Below are 22,253 nucleotides of genomic sequence, written 5' to 3'. Positions count from 1 at the left end.
GTCGCAGGTAGCGTTGCGCAGGAATGGAGGGCCTCAAGCGCTAACTATATATTTACTATTATTTACATTTTTGACGGGACCTATAAAGGAAAGCTTACTTACCTGCTTCCCGGTGCTGGATCCACACTTCTCCTCCCAGACTGCAGGGGTCCCCCGCTGTAAACATCCGGTTTGACAGCACCGCAGCCAATCGCTGACTGCGGCGGAGACTGGATCCCCTTACATCATCACAAAAGGTCACATGACGCAAGGGGATCCAGTATCTGCTGCAACCAGTGATTGGCTGCAGCGATGTCAAACCGGATGTTTACAGCGGAGCATCGCAGGCCGGGAGGAGAAGGAAACAGGTAAGTAATATTCCCTTTACGGGGGGTGCAGTTGCCACAATCTTTAACCTTTAAATCAAAAAGGGCCATCAGCTTTAGGAGAGAGCGGGACTGAGAACTTCTGACAGATTTCACTGAACGGCACTGAGCAGCCTGCACTGTACGGGAAGACACGAAGGCTGCAGAAGAAAAAACTGTTTAATTAAAACCAATCGAACGTATATTTTTAATCCCATAATACGGCAAATGCAATAAAAAAAAATTTGCATCAAATAGTGCAACAACGAACAAAAATGCAAAACCAGGACACAGCATCAGCCGGCACCTACCAAGTCGGGGACAGGCTACACTTGTATCAATGGCCGTACCTGTCGCCCCCGGAACTCGCCAGATTGTCGCCATCACGTAAGTACGGTGCGTTCTCTGAGACGTATCCGTTAAACTGTCAATAAGCGCCAAGGTCCAGTCATCAGCAATAGTACATGGGCTCCATGGGATTCCCTCCATCCCAGGGCAGCCATAACACAGAGCCACATCCTGGCTGTGCTTCCTGCTGGGACCTGACAGGACGGTAAGTGTCCCCCCCGCCCATGCACAGCCCGCACTCACCTGTCCGAGGCCGCAGACTGTGTTCCACTCATTGGGTTCCTCGGGGATAGTCCTTACCTCAGCTAAGTTGCATGATAGTTCAACTCTAGCTAGATCGGAAAGCTCGGGGTTAACCTTCCCGTCCCGCAGGGGGATGGAAACTCCAAGCAGTAGCTCATAAGGGCCACGGGAAAATGGAGGCCGGAGAGCTAGGCATGAAAAGTCACCAAAACAAGAGTTTTCTTCTGCCGGTACTCAAGGGTACTAAGTACCAGCACCTCTCCGGGACTCATCGTGCACAGCACGCATGCGCCGGGTAATCTCGCGTGCCGAGCGATTTACCCGAGACGCGAGAGTTGGCGGCGCGTGCGCAGTTCAGCTAGGCGAATGCCTGTGGAGAGGCGCGCATGCGCTCTGGCGACGCGGGACTTGGCAGGAAAAAGTTTATGAGCGAGTGCGACGTTCTGCCAGGTCTCGCGATACTTCTTTCAACTTCATTCAAAACAGAGCTTGTGCGCGTGCGCGACGGGCGGATGACACTTCCGTTTTGTGATAGTTTTAAAAAAAAAATAATTAGAACATTATATTGATTGAATAATATTGAGCTGTTTCTGATGGTGATTTACATGGTGTCTGTTGGTGAAGGGAATATCTGCTATAAGATGTCAGACTGGAAGAGTTTGATCAAGTTTCCTTTGAATTATTTTTTTTGAAAGGGCAGAAAAATGTCTGCGGGCAGGGTGTCTGCCTCAGGTGTCTGCCTCCATGGGGCCTATACAAGAAGTGTCTCTGGGTCCAGTCCCTTCAAAGGCGACGACGATACACAGTATATACACGCCAGTCACTGCGCAAGGGACGTACTTTGTGCACACGTCACATATCGGACACACGCCACACATGTATGTATTGTACAAGTGCCCCGCTCACATATACAAGCTGAACACAAGCAAACATGTCAGACACTCCTCTAGTCTAGTATGTGGCACACGTCACTCATATTACATACATCCTGCATACATATCACACGCTATAGACACATGCCAAGCACACGTCATTGCCACATTAGATGCATGCCAACATAACATACAGTTGTGTTCAAAATTATTCAACCTCCAATGCTGTAAAGGGTTTTAGGGAATTTAGTGTACATTTGTAATTGTGTTCAGAATGAAATCTTACAAGGACTTTTTAAAGAACCAAATGCAACTAAAATGACATCAATTGTTTTTGTAATACAGTATTAAATGTTTTTTTTGTGATTTCTTCATTGACACAATTATTCAACCCCTTAAAGACTACCACTCTTAAGAACAGAGGTTCATTCAAGCGTTTTCGATCAGGTATTGAAAACACCTGTGGATGTCAAGGAGCAGCAATCAAGCATAATAAGCACTAATTAGGCAGATTTAAAAGGACCTTGATACTCAGCTCCTTCTAGACATTTACTGGTGTGTTTACAAACATGGTAAAGTCAAGAGAATGGTCCAGGAAGACAAGAGAAGAGGTGATTTCTCTTCACAGGAAGGGCAATGGCCATAAGAAGATTGCAAAGATGTTAAACATACCAAGAGACACCATAGGAAGCATCATTCACAAATTCAAGGCTAAGGGCACCGTTCGACAATACTAAAACACGGGGGGCACACCGATAATAGTGAAGCAGAGTGCTGGCCTGGTATATATAGAGAACATGAATAAAACTAGACAAAGAAATACCATACAGTGGCCGCACATCAAAGAAGTATGCAATTTATTGAAATACAAAGGTTAAAAACAACATTTACATGGGGCAGACCCCAAGGATGGTACAATGGAAGTATGGCAATGATTATATATGTGTGTGGTAGTGTCCCACAGGGGGAGCAATACATGAACGAATAAACAGTCAAATCCCTGCAAAAAATATCCCTCAATCCTGTAGTGGAAACACAAACATGGTGGTAACACACAAAGCATACAAAACCCATCCAAGAGGAGTGCACTCAAGCCTAACGCGTATCGCTAGTGCCTAGACTAGCTTCCTCAGAGGTCCATGTACATTTTAATCCTAGGAACTCATCCTATATAGTCAGTATACTCAGATATTTAATTAAGTAAATATAAATCAGCTGTGGTCATACCTGTTAAAAAGCTATCATTGGGTAAGGGGGCCAGAGGGAAAACAGCCGATGAATGTCACCTAGATGTGTCCCAGTGCATGGTCCACGCGCACCTGCAGGCGCCAGCAAAGCCGGTGTGTTGACAGAGCAGGTGCGCATGCGCAAGATGGCTCCCGGAACAGACACCAGTGCCACGATGCGTTCCAAACAGCGGAAGCGCAGTGAGGCGTCCGACGTCATATCCACGAGCCACATCGCAGCTAAGTCCCAATGGAGCGCAGAATGTAAATAAAGACAAGCGCAGCAAAACTAAATATTAGTACAGAGAGTACACATTATTGAACATGATTAATTCCATGATTGTTGCATGCCATACTAAATACATATATCTACATAATAATACAATTAAAATACAGTACATTTGCGGATCCACTTCCAATTCCATGATTGTTATATACCACAATAAATATATATATGTATAATAATACGATAACGGTACATTTGCGGATATCATATAACCCCAAACACTCAATTCATGTCCAATAAACAGTATAATTCATAAATCCTAAAAATATATATCCTCACATGCATGATTAAAAAAAGGATCACAATTCATATCTATAATGTCCATTGACATAATATAATCCAATAAAGTGCTGAGTCAGTGCTTTCTCATAGAAAAAATATGTAATAATAATATATAGATAAAATAAACCATGCTGAAAAGATGAAAAAAAAATTATAATAAATACAAAAATAAGAAATATATGTTAAAGAATAAATGTAATAAACCTTAAAGGGACACTGACAGGGCCAATAAGCATATTGAGGTCTATATATGTGACTACAGGTCTTATAATGGGTATTACAATCATATAAGTATCCCCCCTGTCCACATTATACAAACAGTAAACTTTAAGTTTTATAACCTGCTCCAAGGTCTGCAATCTGCCCAAGGGGCGGCGTTTCACTTCTCTTGCGCCCAGCCAGCCTCCCCAACTGCCGATTTGAAGCGCCGCCCAGCTCATGAATATTCAGTTTGCTGGGCGGCTTCTGCGGTCCCCGCTCTGAAGCGCTTCGCTTAACAGTGCCCGGCGCATGCGCCCGGATCTTGTGAAGTCCGGTACAGTAAGCGCTGTGGGCGGCGCTTACTGTCCCCAACTTCACAAGATCCGGCGCATGCGCAGGGCACTGTTCAGCGCAGCGCTTCAGAGTATTCATGAGCTGGGCAGCGCTTCAAATCGGCAGTTGGGGAGGCTGGCTGGGCGCAAGAGAAGTGAAACGCCGCCCCTTGGGCAGATTGAAGACCGTTGGAGCAGGTTATAAAACTTAAAGTTTAAAGTATGTATAATGTGGACAGGGGGGACACTTATATGATTGTAATACCCATTATAAGACCTGTAGTGACATATATAGACCTCAATATGCTTATTGGCCCTGTCAGTGTCCCTTTAAATGAATAACACCTAAAAACCCATCAATAATCACTCTGCATGATGGATATACAAAGATTATCTATATTATAGATAAAAACTATCTCATAGTAAAGAGGTAATCGCATATACATTCTGCAAACCAGAGGGTGTGGACCATGCACCGGTACAAGTGGCCAGAAGAACGCAGGCGCATATATAAGGAAGAGAGCAAACCAAGGACACTTATAAGTGAACAATAAATACATTTCTCAAATAGAGATTGTTAGGTCCTAATATTTATGCATCAAAACCAATCTCAAGCAATACATACACTAGCAGGAGTGAGCCACAACATACAGATAGAAATATATAATTTGAACAAAGGCCAGGTTAGCCACCCAAAAAAAAGAGAGGGCGTAAGGTGGACCAAAAAAGGTGGACCAAAAAACGCTACCTGGTCGTGGCAGAAAGAAGATGCTGACTTCGACTGCTGTGCGCTACCTGAAGCGCAAAGTGGAGAAAAGTCCCCGTGTGACTGCTGAGGAACTGAAAAAAGATTTGTCAGATGTGGGTACTGAAGTTTCAGCTCAGACAATAAGGCGCACACTGCGTAATGAAGGCCTCCATGCCAGAACTCCCAGGCGCACCCCCTTGCTGTCTCCAAAGAATAAGAAGAGTCGACTGCAGTATGCCAAAAGTCATGTGGACAAACCACAAAAGTTTTGGGATAGTGTTCTGTGGACTGATGAAACAAAATTAGAACTGTTTGAGCCCATGGATCAACGCTATGTTTGGAGGAGGAAGAACAAGGCCTATGAAGAAAAGAACACCTTGCCTACTGTGAAGCATGGCGGGGGGTCAATCATGCTTTGGGGCTGTTTTGCTTCTACAGGTACAGGGAAGCTTCAGCGTGTGCAAGGTACCATGAATTCTCTTCAGTACCAGGAGATATTGGATGAAAATGCGATGCTGTCCGTCACAAACCTGAGGCTTGGGAGACGTTGGACCTTTCAACAGGACAATGATCCCAAGCATACCTCCAAGTCCACTAGAGCATGGTTGCAGATAAAAGGCTGGAACATTTTGAAGTGGCCATCGCAGTCACCAGACTTAAATCCGATTGAGAACCTCTGGTGGGACTTAAAGAAAGCAGTTGCAGCGCGCAAGCCTAAGAATGTGACTTAACTGGAGGCTTTTGCCCATGAAGAATGGGCGAAGATACCCGTAGATCGCTGCAAGACACTTGTGTCAAGCTATGCTTCACGTTTAAAAGCTGTTATAACTGGAAAAGGATGTTGTACTAAGTACTAAGATTGAATGTCACTTGGGGGTTGAATAAAACTGATAATGATGTGAGCACAGAAAAGACATTTGTGGTTATTTCATTATAAATTTTATGTTATATTTGTCTGACTTACAAGGGCCTCTTTGATTTAAAGGGGTTCTGCACTTTCATTTAAATCATCAGCTTCTGATCTGCGGTGGCCGACACCCGGGACCCCCGCCGATCAGCTGTTTGAGAAGGCAGCGGCTCTCCAGCAGTGCCGCGGCCTTCTCACTGTTTACCGCCGGGCCGCCCGCCCACTGACGTCACAACTTGTATCAACTAGAGTGGGCGCGGCTAAGCTCTGTTCACTTGAATGGAGCTTAGCCGCGCCCACTCTAGTTGATACAAGTCGTGACTTCAGTGGGCGGGCGGCCCGGCGGTAAACAGTGAGAAGGCCGCGGCGCTGCTGGAGCGCCGCTGCCTTCTCAAACAGCTGATCGGCGAGGGTCCCGGGTGTCGGACCCCCGCCGATCAGAAGCTGATGATCTATCCAGAGGTACATTACAAGGAACTGGGACAGGATTCATTTGATCAATCATTCGTTTCAAGGACTCTATAAAGTAACAGGGGAAATCCATTAAGTGTGAATAAAATACGATTTAGGGTCCATTCACACGTCCGTTGTTTCTTTCCTGATCTGTTCCGTTTTTTGCGGAACAGATCTGGACCCATTCATTTTCAATGGGTCCTGAAAAAAAATCAGACATTGTGCTGTCCGATTTTTTTCAGGACCCATTGAAAACACGGACACCGGCAATGTGCGTTCCGTATTTTGCAGACCGCACATCGCCGGCACTTAATAGAAAATGCCTAATCTTGTCCGCAATTGCAGACAAGAATAGGACATGTTCAGTTTTTTTCAGGAATGTAATTGCGGACCCGGAAGTGCGGATCTGCATTTCCAGATCCGGACAGCATATGTGGCCCTATAGAAATGAATGGGTCCGCAATTCCGTTCCGCAAAATGCGGAACAGAATTGCGGACATGTGAATGGAGCCTTACACAGAGAATGCTGTCAGTCACTGACACCTCACATGATGTCATCAATACAGACCCAGCAGTGATTGAAGCAGTAGGGACTGAAGAAACGGCACATTATATTTTAAAGGTGAGTAAGGTTTATTATTTGTACACAGCCCCGTGCTCCCTACCACCCCTTTTATTGCAGAAACTGCTGGACAGCAGGTAATAATGCCATGTTAAGGCTCCATTCACACGTCCGCAGAATGTGTCCGCATCCGTTCCGCAAGTTTGTGGAACGGGTGCGGACCCATTCATTCTCTATGGGGACGGAATGGATTCGGACAGCACACAGTGTGCTGTCTGCATCCGCAATTGCAGGGCGCGGCCCCGATCTTCGGGTACGCAGCTCCGCAAAAGATAGAACATGTCCTATTCTTGTCCGCAGCTTGCGGACAAGAATAGGCATTTCTATGGGGGTGTCGGGCTGGTGTGTTGCGGACCCGCAATTTGCGGGTCCGCAACACATCACGGACGTGTGAATGGAGCCTTACTTGTTACTTAACCTGGGGGAAGTGTAAGGGTGGACTGTGTACATTTCCCTGCAAAGCCTATATCCATTGTGTACCGTAAATAGCTATCTGTCTCTTTAAATGGACAATATGCAGAGACTGCTCAGTGACAGTTTTAGTTATTGACTTGCAGTGACTGTATGCTGTAGGGATCTGCGTGTGTGAATAGGGACGGCGGTGAAACCTCACTTGACTCAGCAGTTTTAAAAGTCCACTTCAGTTTATTTAGCATCCAGCAGACTCCAGGACAACCAAGTTGTGCATTCACATGGGTAAAGCCACAGCACCAAAAATAAACACAAATAAAAAACCTTGCCCATCTAGGCACTTACTAAACGGTATATCTACCTCAGCTAGGTACAAGTCACAAGAAGATCAGGCTCTCAGATGAGACGAGTCAACTAGCTTCAAGGCTCTGACCGATACTGACAGTCTGACTCAATTTATTCCCCAGCAGTAACAATGCTAGTGACTACACCTGAGAACACCTAGGCTAGGGGAATAGCTGCACGGGAGTGGTGTGGAATGGACGGTTCCTCTACCAATCCTACATGACATTCCCCAAAAAATCCAGCCCATAAATAAAATACTATACTTTGCTGAAACCATACAGCCTTCTGGATTTTTTTTTTATCTCACCCATCTGAGCAATCTGGGCAAGATACAAACCCTCTCCAGTACTTTACCAAAGACATTGTTACAATGTGTGTATTGTCTGTGTGTATTACCCTTTTTTACTCCAGGCACTACAGAGACACAGTTCGCAGTTCCAGACGGAGGTGCCAAGTTTGATTGCTGTGACTGGCCACAGGAATGATGGTCTTCTGGAATATCAGCCACAGGAAGAGGTGCTGATACCATCATAGGCCCTTGAAGAGCTTACTGCTGGTGAGAGGATACACATGGTGATGCCTACATACTGCATTATCATTTTGAGGAGCGGATAAAGGAGCGGATAAAAGTGATCTGTGAGGAGTGCAGTAGGTCTGTATGGAGAGAGTAGGCCTGAGGACTGTTCACCTGGTGGTGCAAACTTGTTCTTCTGCAGGAGGGACAGGGAAGCTGAAGGCTGTAAGAACGGTGGTTGACTGGAGGCCAAGGGTGACTTTTCCATTGGAAGATGTGATTGGTTAGAGGCTTGAAGACATGACAGTGGTAACTGTGTGAGAGGGTTGCCTGTTGAGTACGCAAGTCTCTGAGAGGTCCGGCTGCTTGAGAAACGCCATGTTACATTCATATGCTCTATTATTTCTCAGATTGGAGAGCCGCTTACAAAAGGAACTTTGTACACAGGAAGACTCTGTCCATCCATGAAATACATTAAATCTATGGTTACCTCCAGCTTCTCTTGGTCAAAACAGCTGGTCACTGGTCTATGATAGTCAGAACCATGGCAATCATGTGAGTACAGGCCCAACTTCAGTTTAAAAAAGGTTTGTCGTGATGTGACAGCACCATTGTGCTAAGTGTACTGTGGATAATATAGATATATACAGTATATGAGTGATTTCTCAATATATATATGGTTAACTTCCAGTGCCATATGCCTCTAAGGGCTCGGTCACTCGAACGTGTGAAGCCCGTGCCGTGGACCGCAAATTGTGGTCCGCAATGCACGGGTATTAATATTAATAGGAAGACCACGGCACTCGAAAAAGAATGTTGCATAAATATCTTATTTATTTTCTTATATATATATTTTTTGTATATTGTAAGAAGGAGCAAGGGGCCGTCATTGACAGAAGATACGTGTCACCGAGGTTCCTGGCCTCAGTGAGATAGGAACCTGGTTTTTCCCTGAAGTGTCAGTTTTGCAGTTGCAGTCTGACACTTCAGCTGTTAGTATGGCTGTAAAGCCGATCCGGGCCGATTCTTATTGGGAGCAGCCAAAGAGCAGGGTAGGTGGCTATTCCCCACGGATCCAGGCCGGGTTTTGGCTGGGATATTAAAACCCAGCCAGCACATTTAGCTGGGGTGGATTATCCTCCATGACAGAGAAGCTGTGGAGTCTGTTTCTTGGGACCTGTGAATCTGTGCAGTGCTAAACGGCTGAGAGCCCTCTAAAGACTGCTGTAGACTGCGGGTGGAAAACTGCTGACCAGGTGAAGGCTTTTTGCACTGTGGACTTTGTGTGGTGTGAACAGGCACCAAAACTGAACACCGTTACTTTTGGCTTGTTTTTCCTTATGTGTGAATAAACACTGAACTTTGCTTTAGAACCTTGTTTTTGCCTCTGTACTGCGTCCGCTTACCCTGCCTACCAGAGCGAATCCCCACAATATACACTCACCTAAAGAATTATTAGGAGCACCATACTAATACGGTGTTGGACCCCCTTTTGCCTTCAGAACTGCCTAATTCTTCGTGGCATTGATTCAACAAGGTGCTGATAGCATTCTTTAGAAATGTTGGCCCATATTGATAGGATAGCATCTTGCAGTTGATGGAGATTTGAGGGATGCACATCCAGGGCACGAAGCTCCCGTTCCACCACATCCCAAAGATGCTCTTTTGGGTTGAGATCTGGTGACTGGGGGGCCATTTTAGTACAGTGAACTCATTGTCATGTTCAAGAAACCAATTTGAAATGATTCGAGCTTTGTGACATGGTGCATTATCCTGCTGGAAGTAGCCATCAGAGGATGGGTACATGGTGGTCATGAAGGGATGGACATGGTCAGAAACAATGCTCAGGTAGCCCGTGGCAATTAAACTATGGCCAATTGGCACTAAGGGGCCTAAAGTGTGCCCAGAAAACATCCCCCACACCATTACACCACCACCACCAGCCTGCACAGTGGTAACAAGGCATGATGGATACATGTTCTCATTCTGTTTACGCCAAATTCGGACTCTACCATTTGAATGTCTCAACAGAAATCGAGACTCATCAGACCAGGCAACACTTTTCCAGTCTTCAACAGTCCAATTTTGGTGAGCTCGTGCAAATTGTAGCCTCTTTTTCCTATTTGTAGTGGAGATGAGTGGTACCCGGTGGGGTCTTCTGCTGTTGTAGCCCACCTTTCTTTCCCATTCTGACATTCAGTTTGGAGTTCAGGAGATTGTCTTGACCAGGACCACAACCCTACATGCATTGAAGCCACTGCCATGTGATTGGTTGACTAGATAATCGCATTAATGAGAAATAGAACAGGTGTTCCTAATAATTCTTTAGGTGAGTGTATATATTAATTCATAGTTGTATACTGGCCAACGTTTCGGTCTTATTTAAGACCTTGTTCACGGCCTGATATTTAAAAAAAGAACAAAGTAGCATAAACAATAGGGTTCAAATATCACGTATAGAAGATGAAGTATTACCGTATGTGTCACATGATTGTGCTATTATATGATTACAGTAGAAGAGACATGATTGTCATCAGGGATACATGATTCATGGAATAGTAAACAAGTATATACAAATCAATACATCTACCAGAGATAATAGTATTAACCCCTTAAGGACCCTGCCATTTTTGACCTTAAGGACCAGGCCATTTTTAGCAAATCTGACATGTGTGACTTTATGTGGTGATAACTTTAAAACGCTTTTACATATCCAGGCCATTCTGAGATTGTTTTATTGTCACATATTGTACTTCAAGTGGTAAAATGGAGTCAAAAAATGTCATTTGTATTTATAAAAAAATACAAAATGTACAAAAAAAATAGAAAAATTAGCAAATTTCCAAATTTCAATTTCCCTACTTACTTTTATAACAGATAGTAATACCTTCAAAAATAGTTATTACTTTACATTTCCCATATGTCTACCTCGTGTTTAAATCATTTTGAAAATGACATTTTACTTTTTGGGGGACGTTAGAAGGCTTAGAAGTTCAGAAGCAAATCTTAAAATTTTTAAGAACATTTTCAAACCCTAAATTTTTTTTATGACCAGTTCAGTTATGAAATCACTTTCTGGGGCTTACATATTAGAAACCACATATAAATCACCCCATTTTAGAAACTACAGCCCTAAAGCTATTCAAAACTGATTTTACCAACTTTGTTAACCCTTTAGGTGCCCCACGAGAATTAAATGAAAATGGGAATGAAATTTCAAAATGTCACTTTTTTTTTGCAGATTTTACATTTTAATCTATTTTTTCTTTAACACATCAAGGGTTAACAGCCAAACAAAGCTCAAAATCTATTACCCTGAATCTGGAGTTTACAGAAACACCCCTTATGTGCTCAAAAACCGAAGTATGGGCGCACAGCAGGCTTCAGAGTGGAAGGAGCACCATATGGCATTAGGAGAGTTGATTTAGCTGGAATGGTAATTGGGAGCTATGTCGCATATGAAGACACCCTGAGGTGGCCCTACAATGGAAACCCCCAAAAAGTGACCCCATTCTGGAAACTACACCCCTCAAGGAATATTTCAAGGTGTGTAGTGAGCACTTTGATCCATCGGGCGTTTCACAGAATTAGGAAACGCTTGGCTGTGAAAATAAAAAATTAATTTTTTTCCCCACAAAGTTGCTTTACACCCACATTTTTCACTTTCACAAGGGGTAACAGGACAAAATGCACCCCACATTTTGTTACCCATTTCCCCCCGAATATGCCAACACCCAATATGTGCAAAAAAAAATTATGTATCGGTGCATGTCAGGGTCCAAAAGGGAAATAGCGCCATAAGGCTTTTGGAGGACAGATTTTGCAGGATTTGCTTTTGGGAGCTATGTCACATATAAAGACACCCTGAGGTACCTCTAGAGTGGATATCCCCAAAAAGTGACCCCATTCTGGAAACTACACCCCTTAAGGAATATTTCAAGATGTGTAGTGAAAACTTTGTCCTCAAAAGGTAAATCATGGAATTGGCTGTGAAAATAAAAAATATAATTTTTTCCCAGAAAAATGGACTTTAGGCCTAATTCTTTCACTTTCGAAAGGGGGAACTGGAGAAAATGCACCCCCTAATTTATTGCCCATTTTCTCCTGATTAGAGCAATACCCCATATGTGCTTGTACACTGCTATATGGGCGTATCACAGGGGTCAGAAGGAAATGAGCACCAAATGGCTTCTGGAAGGCAGATTTCACAGGAAAAATGGACAGGCTCCATCTTGCAATTGAACACACCCTGAGGTGGCCCTAGAGTGGAAACCCCCAAAAAGTGAACCTATTCCGGAAACTACACCCCTCAAGGAATATTTCAAGGTGTGTAGTGAGCACTTTGACCCATCGGACGTTTCACAGAATTAGGAAACGCTTGGCTGTGAAAATAAAAAGTTTACATTTTTTCCCCGCAAAAGTTGCTTTACTCCCACTTTTTCGCTTTCACAAGGGGTAACAGTACAAAATGCACCCCATATTTTGTTACCTATTTCCCCCGAATACGCCAACACCCCATATGTGCAAAAAAAATGGCTTCAGAGTGGAAGGAGCACCATATGGCGGATAGGAGAGAGGATTTAGCTGGAATGGTAATTGGGAGCTATGTTGCATATGAAGACACCCTCAGGTGGCCCTAGAGTGGAAACCCCCAAAAGTGACCCCATTCCGGAAACTACATCTCCGTACGAACATTTTAAGTGGTGGAAAGGGTACTTTTTACTAAACAGGTGTCTCACAGAAGGCATAAATACTAGAGAGAGGATTTTTAAAGCAGGGAGGAAGGGATCTGGAACAGCTGCAAATGAAAGAATTTTTATCTGTGCAGCTTACCTGACTTCTGTGAGTAGTGGAGGTATCGGATGGCGTGGAGCAGGGGCGTCGCTAGGTTAAAACATTCGGGGCCTGGGCCCCGGATGTTTTGTCTCATGCCCCGAATGTCCTGCCTGCCTGCTAGATACAACTGTATTGCCGTACACAGAACGGCAATACAATTGAATCTTACACTGGGAAGAGGTGAAGGACCTTTGGTGACATCACAGGTCATGTGATCAGCAAAACAGGCTGTCATAGGATGACCTGGATGATGTCACCATCATGTGACCAGTGCAGGATTGGAAACGGAGGGAAGAGGAGAAGGAGCCTAATGCTGATGTCTGTACAGGAGAGGTAAGTGAAGGGAGAGGCAGAGCAATGCTGGGAGTTGAAGTTATTTAACTGGGATGTATGTTAGGGCTGAAGGGAGGGATGTTATTGACATGGAACTGTGTGCTTGAGGTGGCTGGGGGAGGGAGTGATGTTATTTACATGGGACTGTATGTGGAAAGTGGATGGTGGGGGAGAATAATGTTTATGTACATGGGACTTAATGTTTAGGCCCGTGTTTCCCAACCAGTGTGCCTCCAGCTGTTGCAAAACTACAACTCCCAGCATGCCTGGACAGCCTTTGGCTGTGCGGGCATGCTGGGAGTTGTAGTTTTGCAACAGCTGGAGGCACACTGGTTGGGAAACACTGGTTTAGGCTACGTTCACACTTGCGTTTGGTGATCCGTTTCAGGTCTCTCACAAGCAGCCCCAAATGCATCAGTTTAACCCCAATGCATTCTGAATGGATGCGGATCCATTCAGAATGCATTCGTTCGGCTCCATACGGCCCCCCGTTGCATTTTGGAGGCGGACCCCAAAATGCTGCAAGCAGCGTTTTTGTGTCCCCATGGCCGTGCGGAGCCAAACGGATCCGTCCTGACTTACAATGTAAGTCAATAGGGACGGATCTCTTTGCATTGACACAAAATGGTGCAATTGTAAACGGATCCGTCCCCCATTGACTTTTAATGTAAGTCTACTATGGGGGGCAGTAATGTTTCTTTAGGATAGTATTTGGTGGTATTGAGGGGGGGGGGGGTTGAGGTTTTGGCACAGAAAGCAGCAGGATAACACTGTGGGGACTCCAGTTGGGGGATAATGATAAAATGTGAGGAAGCTAAGATGTCTGTGTGTCACACTCTGCAGAGACAAGGCGGCTGAGAGAAGTTGTCCAGACCAAGTGGAGAAGATAATGACAGAGAGGAGACGTCACCTGGAGGCCCTGGATGTGACAGGTAAGTGCTGCTGTATAGCAAGTACAGCATAGTCCGGGGGGGGGGACATATTTATTGGGGCTTGTGCCCCGGATCTTTTGAGACCCTAGCAACGCCCCTGGCGTGGAGACACCATGTACCTGCCTGTTTTTGAAGAGGAATGTAAGGAGGAGGGGATACGTGGTGCCGCACCGCATGACGCGAGAGCAAGGTGGGTGCATGCACAGTGCAGGCGTACTGTCTTGTAAGGGAGCTTGCAGAGCGCTCCAGCGTCTCTAGATTGAGCGCGTGCGCAGAAGCATGTGAGGTGTGTCTGTGTGAGTCCCGGCATAGGTTGCAGGCAGAGCTCCAAAAGAACGGGTTATGAACGATATAAATGGTCAAACTTGAGTCGAGGTGTCAGGACAAATTTGAGTAGGGTAGAAGGTTTTATATATATATATATATATATACAGTACAGACCAAAAGTTTGGACACACCTTCTCATTCAAAGAGTTTTCTTTATTTTCATGACTATGAAAATTGTAGATTCACACTGAAGGCATCAAAACTATGAATTAACACATGTGGAATTATATACATAACAAAAAAGTGTGAAACAACTGAAAATATGTCATATTCTAGGTTCTTCAAAGTAGCCACCTTTTGCTTTGATTACTGCTTTGCACACTCTTGTCATTCTCTTGATGAGCTTCAAGAGGTAGTCACCTGAAATGGTTTTCACTTCACAGGTGTGCCCTGTCAGGTTTAATAAGTGGGATTTCTTGCCTTATAAATGGGGTTGGGACCATCAGTTGCGCTGTGGAGAAGTCAGGTGGATACACAGCTGATTGTAACAATACAGCCTGGACCGCAGTGGCTCTGCAACACGCCAGACCTGCAGGGTATAGACGAAGTGAGGTCACAGTTATGGGCAATCGAGGGTACTCACTATATTTGCGGAACCCTGGGCAGGCGCGCGGCAGTGAAGGAGAGGTAGACACAGTTCCTCTGGGGCACGCTCTGTAGATAGGGACCAGGCCTGATGGTAGTTGAGGTGCCCTGGATGTTACAGGTATTTTGTGTGCCTGGGGCAAGGTCCCTGTGGTATTCGTGACGCCAGTGCCTTTGGCCGGTGGCACGCCGGTTGGTGGTTGGAAAGATGAAGGTACACAAGTATGCAGTGAACCAAACGTAAACTTTACTGGACAATCCAACTTTGTACAGCAGGGAGTAGTACAGTCTCTATATTATTACAGTTCCACAAAAAGGGGCTTATTCACAAGTATGGCAGGCAATCATCATGCAAGTTACACTGAGGGTAAATTCCACAAGCACTCAGCAGCAGGTTGTACTTTTACACTGTCCTTTCTAGAACTCCTGCTTTGGCTTGATAACTCCCAAGGCCCGGATGCCTAAAAGGGTGGCTTATATCCTTGGTTACTTCCTTCCTCAGGTATTATACTGCTTGCAATGGTTCCTAAGTTCCTCTGCCTATCAGGGGCATTTGGCTTACCCTGGGACGCCTCCTCCTATCAGGTGGATAACTGTCGGTTTCTCCCAGGAGGTTGAATCCTGCAACTGGGGTACCTCTTCAGAGCTAACTTAGGCTCTCTTGTTCTTCAGGCAAGCTGGAGCTTCTCAACAGCCTCCTGGACATCACTAGCAGCCAGGGCTATCCAGCTGCATGTCAGGAGCAGGCTTCTTAACCTGTGTCTTCTCAGACTCCTGGCTCTGCACACCCTCTCCCTGTCTGGGCCTGGACATTTATACTAGGGGCTCCCTATCTCCCTCTAGTGTCTGGGATGTCTAACTACACCCAACTAGGCCTGCTGCTGCATTAGACAGGGGTACATTGCATATAACAACACATTAAAACATACATTAAATGCAGAATTAAATATGACATTTCTGTTCCTTGTGAGTAGGAGTAACGCGCACACCAATTGACCCTTGTGTAGTGCCCACCCATACCTAGTGGGACACTACAGCTCCCTGTGACGATACGCTGGCTTGCGCTCCAGCGTGGAACGCACCGGCCGTCTGCGATGATACGCTGGCTTGCGTTCCAGCGTGGAAAGCAGCGACCGCCTGTGTTGTTACACTGGCTTGCGCTCCAGCGTGGAACGCAGTGGCCGCCGGGCCTTCTGTGACTCCGCCCACTTACCATTCAGCCCTTAAATTGAAGACAGGTGCTAAGCAGGGTGTTCCACTAATGGAGTGCGCACCCTGCTAGCTCCATGGTATCTGAAGACTCTGTCCACATATCCAAACCTGGATGCCTAACTACATCGTGAAGGACTGTCTACCTTCTTGTCACTGGCTTTCTAGCCAGGACCAACTAACCGCAAGTATATGCCTGTTACCTGCTCTGATTAATGTCCTGGAACTCAGAGTGAACCTACTGCATAGTGTATACTAAACTGTTGTCACGAGGGTGTCAAGAGCCACGTCTGACTCTGTTATACCCGGGGTCAGGAAGTCGCAGCGGGTGGCTGCGCGCTCTATGTCTAAAGATCACGGTGTTTCTTAGTGTTTGTTTTCTGTGTTTGCCTTGCTATCCTTTTTGTCTCACTCAGGGATCCGTAGCTTCTCCTCCTCAGCTGTTTCTTGTCTGCCACTCCCAAACTCCTTATATTCTCCTCTCACACTTCTCTTGTTGCCAGTTATAGAGCTTCCTGCCTGGACATCTATACTGACCCACTGGAGCTGAGAATCTGGTTGTTGTTCCAGAGTGCTACCCTCCGGATCCCTGTTGGGCTTTTGTTGTCTCCTGTTGTTGCCCACCTGGGATTATATGTTTAGTTTGTATTGTCTGTCCTCCCCTTGGTGTTTTCCTTTAGAGCTAGTGGTGCGGACTAGTGTTCCCACCGCCCTGTTCACTACCTAGGGCTCATCCTAGGGAAAGCCAGGGTTTTAGGCACGTGATCGGCGTACGGGTGAGGAACCCGTCTAGGGACGACAGGGCAGCCAGGTGCCAGACGCAAGGTGAGTCAGGGGTCACCACCTTCCCTCTCACTAGGGCAGGGCCTCCCTCTGTTCCTCCCTCCGTGTCACGTATGTGACAGTTACGCCGATCGTGATAACTGTGGACATGCTATACTAACTCTGAACCTACTGCATAGTGTATACTAAACTGTGGACATGCTATACTAACTCTGAACCTACTGCATAGTCTATACCAAACTGTGGACATGCTATACTAACTCTGAACCTACTGCATAGTATATACCAAACTGTGGACATGCTATACAAACTCTGAACCTACTGCATAGTACATACCAAACTGTGGACATGCTATACTAACTCTGAACCTACTGCATAGTATATACCAAACTGTGGACATGCTATACAAACTCTGAACCTACTGCATAGTATATACCAAACTGTGGACATGCTATACTAACTCTGAACCTACTGCATAGTGTATACTAAACTATGGACATGCTATACAAACTCTGAACCTACTGCATAGTATATACCAAACTGTGGACATGCTATACAAACTCTGAACCTACTGCATAGTATATACCAAACTGTGGACATGCTATACAAACTCTGAACCTACTGCATAGTATATATCAAACTGTGGACATGCTATACTAACTCTGAACCTACTGCATAGTGTATACTAAACTATGGACATGCTATATAACCTTGAACCTATGGCATACTATATACTAAACTGAGGACATGCTATATACTATCTCTGAAGCTATTGCATACTAGATGCTAACTCTGAACGTTGCACAAGCTTATACTAACTCGTGACTCCTGTAATTCTGAGAGTCCCTCTTTACCATCAGTAAAACGAATTAGATGGATAGCGGTAAATGATTTTGTTACCCCAAACTCTCCGCCCAGGGGCGGACTGGGCCGGGGGGCAGGGGGGCAATTGCCCCCCGGGCCTCTCTGTCAGCTCATTGTCCCGGCCGGCTGGGCCGGAATGATATGTGACTGCAGCCTGTGGAGGGAGACGGGGAGCGGGGGAGGCGTGCGGCCGGCAGCCTATCAGAGAGGCCGCCGGACCGGCGCAGGTGACGCGATGACGCCATCGAGCCGCCTGACTGAGCAGCTGCGCGGCCGTAAAGTAAGGACATCGACAGCAGCGCTGGAGGCGGGACGGGAGTATTTCAGTGAAGGTGCTGGAGGTAGGAGGTAAGTATAAGTCTGACTGGCTTTTTTTCCTTGTTCTCATTTCTGTCACTGATAGGGGGGCCTATCTGGCTACTGGCACATTATAGGGGGGGGGCCCTATCTGGCTACTTGCACATTATAGGGGGGCCCTATCTGGCTACTGGCACATTATAGGGGGGCCCTCTCTGGCTACTGGAACATTATAGTGGGGGGGGCCTATGGGCTACTGCCACATTATAGGGGGGCCCTCTCTGGCTACTGGCACATTATAGTGGGGGCCTATGGGCTACTGGCACATTATAGGGGGGCCCTATATGGCTACTAGCACATTATAGGGGGGCCCTATATGGCTACTGGCACATTATAGGGGGGTCTCTATATGGCTACTGGCACATTATAGGGGGGCCCTATATGGCTACTGGCACATTATAGGGGGGCCCTATCTGGCTACTGGCACATTATAAGGGGGCTATGGCTACTGGCACATTAGGGGGGGTATGGCTACTGGCACATTTTAGGGGGGGCTATGACTACTGGCAAATTATAGGGGGGCCCTATATGGCTACTGGCACATTATAGGGGCGCCCTATCTGGCTACTGGCACATTATAGGGGGGCTATGGCTACTGGCACATTATGGGGGTGTATGGCTAATGGCACATTATATAGGGGGGCTATGGGTACTGGCACATTATAGGGGGGCCTATGGCTACTGGCACATTATATGGGGGCTATGGGTACTGGCACATTATATGGGGGGGCTATGGCTACTGGCACATTATAGGGGGGCCTATGGCTACTGGCACATTATAGAGGGGCCTATGGCTACTGGCACATTATAGGGGGGCCTATGGCTACTGGCAGATTATAGGGCGGCCTATTGGCTACTGGCAGATTATAGGGGGGCCTATTGGCTACTGGCACATTATAGGGGGCACTATGGGGACATTAGCTCAACTGGGGACATTACAAGGGTGTATTTTTGGCACTGTCTATTATAAGGAGAATTATTACTACTGGGAAGGGGGCATTATGGTGGGCTTTATTACTCCCCCATGGTATGAGCCCCTAGTAGCAGCACCAGCCTCTCCCTGCTCTGCTATCCCTCTGCCCCTTCTCAAAATCCTTATTATGATATTTTTCTCATTAGGATAAAACACATCAGCTCCGCCAAGCCCCCGGCCAAAGTGTGGAGGTGTCCGAGATCCCCAAGGGCCAAGCCAAGTAATTGTAAGTTTTCATATGAAATATGTTTATGTTATACACACATAGCATATACCGTGCCCCACAATATACAGTTTCTTCTGCAAAAGTCATCAGGTGTCATGGGGGGGGGGGGGTTTGGGGGACACACAGAGCAGCGCCCAGCGGGGAGGAGAGAATACACGGATGCAACACTGTATCAGCCAGAAAATGACACATTCGGCATTATACCAAAAATGCAATTTTCGGCTGATATGTTTCGGCGGCTGATATATCGGAGCATCCTTAGTTTATTTTGTTTTCCTGTGTTGTAATTTACATGGCTGACGAAAGTGTCAAGGGGGGGGGGGGTCAGGAGGAGGCAGGGGAAATGGGTAAGCAGGAGGGGGGCTCAGTGGGCCTCTGCGTGTTACTTGCCCCCTGGGCCAAAAGTTGCCAGTCAGCCCCTGTCTCCGCCTAAGAATGAGAGTGACGCCTGGGGTACATACTGAGTAACTGCGAATCCCACAGCCAAACACAAGGGTGGTGGGATAATAGTGGATGTCAATTGCTTCCGCAGTTGAGATCCTAACTGATCAACTAGGTGCGTTACATATTAGTGGAACCCAGATGGATCCAGCGGAGGTTGCAGGTCACCTCGTCACCCTCACTAAGAGGGTGGAGACCCTCAATGTGACTGTACAACATCTCCAGCTAGAAAACCAGGCACTACGGCAACTTGTCACTCAGGGGCCAGGACACCACCGTGAGGGACCTGAACCCAAAGTAAGCCCACCTGAGTTATTCTCGGGTGACCGAAGACAGTTCAGGGATTTCCTGAACGCATGCAAATTAATGTTTGAGATGCAGCCCTGGACATACCCAACTGACAGATCAAAAGTACTTACCATGATCTCATACCTCAGGGGGGAGCCCAGAGCATGGGCCAATACTTATTTAGAAAAAGAAGACCCAGTCCTGGAATCCTTTCCTCTATTCCTTGAAAAAATGGCCCTTCTCTACGAGGACCATAGTAAACAGCTGACCGCTGAGACCGCTATACGCAGCCTTAAACAAGGGAAACGACCTGTAGAAGACTTTATTGCGGAATACACTCGCTGGGCCCGGGAGACTGAATGGAATGATATCACTCTCAGGAATCAGTTCCGCCTAGGTCTTTCTGAGGCCCTGAAGGACGAATTAGCCCGAGGAGAATTACCACTTACACTTAATGCCTTGATGCAGAAGGCCACCACCATTGACAGACGGCTGAGGGAACGCAGAGCCGAGAGAGTCTCAGGCTTCACACCCAACCCAAGAACGTTCTGCCAGGGTCCTGCTGTAGAGATGATGGAGATTGGGGCGATCCGAGGACCTCTGACCGAGAGAGAGAAAGCCCGGAGACGTAACCTCAAGCTCTGTCTATACTGTGCGTCTGCTGACCATACCGTTGACGGATGTCCCGCGATACGTAAGAAGTGCGAAGGTAAGAGCGGCACGTCTTGTACCATAGGCAGTACAAAAAATAGTACTGGTGGTTACATTTACACGTCTCTCACCTTACAGTGGGACCAAAACCGGATTACCGTTGAAGCCATGGTGGACACGGGAGCTTCGGGGAATTTTATCGACACGCATCTGGTCGAGCGAAATAAAATTCCCCACATGAGAAAAAACGTTCCGATATCCGTGAGTTTCATTGACGGTATCACTTCTAGTTCTATCCACAGTCAGACTCAACCCCTCATGGTGACATGTGAAAATAACCACACAGAATTCTTATCCCTTGATATCATACACTCTCCATTGTTTCCCGTGATTCTTGGGTTGCCATGGTTGCAAATACACCAGCCAACCCTCCTATGGAAACAGGGGAGAGTACAGTTCACGTCACCTTATTGTATGGAGACCTGTTTTCCCCTTAAATCTCTCATGCACGTGGGAGTGAACCAGGTCCCCAGCCAATACGCAGACTTTGCTGAAGTGTTCAGCGCAAAGAAGGCGGAATCTCTTCCGCCCCATAGATCTTACGATTGCCCCATAGACTTGCTGCCGGGTAGTGAGATACCCACAGGTAGAATTTATCCATTGGCACAACCAGAACTTGTTCACCTCAAACAGTACCTAGAAGAGAACTTACAAAAAGGTTTTATTCAGCCTTCAACCTCCCCGGCAGCAGCAGGGATGTTCTTCGTGAGAAACAAAGATTCAAGCTTAAGGCCCATTATAGATTACAGAGCCTTGAACAAAGTAACAATCAAAAATCGCTACCCCTTGCCGCTAATATCCGAACTCATAGAAAGATTACAAACAGCAACAATCTACACCAAGCTGGATTTGAGAGGCGCATACAACTTAATTAGGATCAGAAAAGGGGATGAATGGAAGACAGCTTTCCGCACTCGGTATGGACTCTTCGAGTATACAGTGATGCCCTTCGGGTTGTGCAATGCCCCTGCCACATTCCAAAATTTTATTAACGACATCTTTAGGGATCTACTGGACGTATGTGTAATCATCTATCTTGATGATATACTAGTGTATTCTGATAACTTACACGATCACAGGAAACATGTCCGTTGGGTTCTCGCACGGTTAAGTGTTCATCGTTTATACATCAAACAGGAAAAATGTGTATTCGAGACTACCTCTCTTCCCTTTCTCGGATACATAATTTCACCCAAAGGTATCCAGATGGATCCCTCAAAAATCACTTGCATCCAAAATTGGCCGATTCCGGAT

At 46.2% G+C, this 22,253-nt stretch overlaps 1 protein-coding gene across 2 annotated transcripts in view; it reads right to left on the bottom strand.

The window, feature by feature from the left end:
• ARHGEF12 (Rho guanine nucleotide exchange factor 12) overlaps positions 1-1,247 on the bottom strand; it is a 216,996-nt gene extending 215,749 nt beyond the window's left edge. Inside the window, exon 1 of one of the 2 annotated variants that reach the window (XM_044292558.1) lies at positions 936-1,247. In XM_044292558.1, coding sequence (XP_044148493.1) covers positions 936-967 — 32 coding nt within the window. In that variant the 5' untranslated portion in view covers positions 968-1,247. The remainder of the gene's footprint in view (positions 1-935) is intronic. The other variant, XM_044292557.1, reaches the window with a different exon arrangement.
• Positions 1,248-22,253: the final 21,006 nt, after the last annotated feature.

The sequence above is a fragment of the Bufo gargarizans genome, chromosome 4, assembly GCF_014858855.1.
Source record: "Bufo gargarizans isolate SCDJY-AF-19 chromosome 4, ASM1485885v1, whole genome shotgun sequence".
Classification (NCBI taxonomy): Eukaryota; Metazoa; Chordata; class Amphibia; order Anura; family Bufonidae; genus Bufo; species Bufo gargarizans.
Note: the sequence above shows the minus strand (reverse complement) of the source record. Positions and strands in the feature narration are given on the sequence as shown.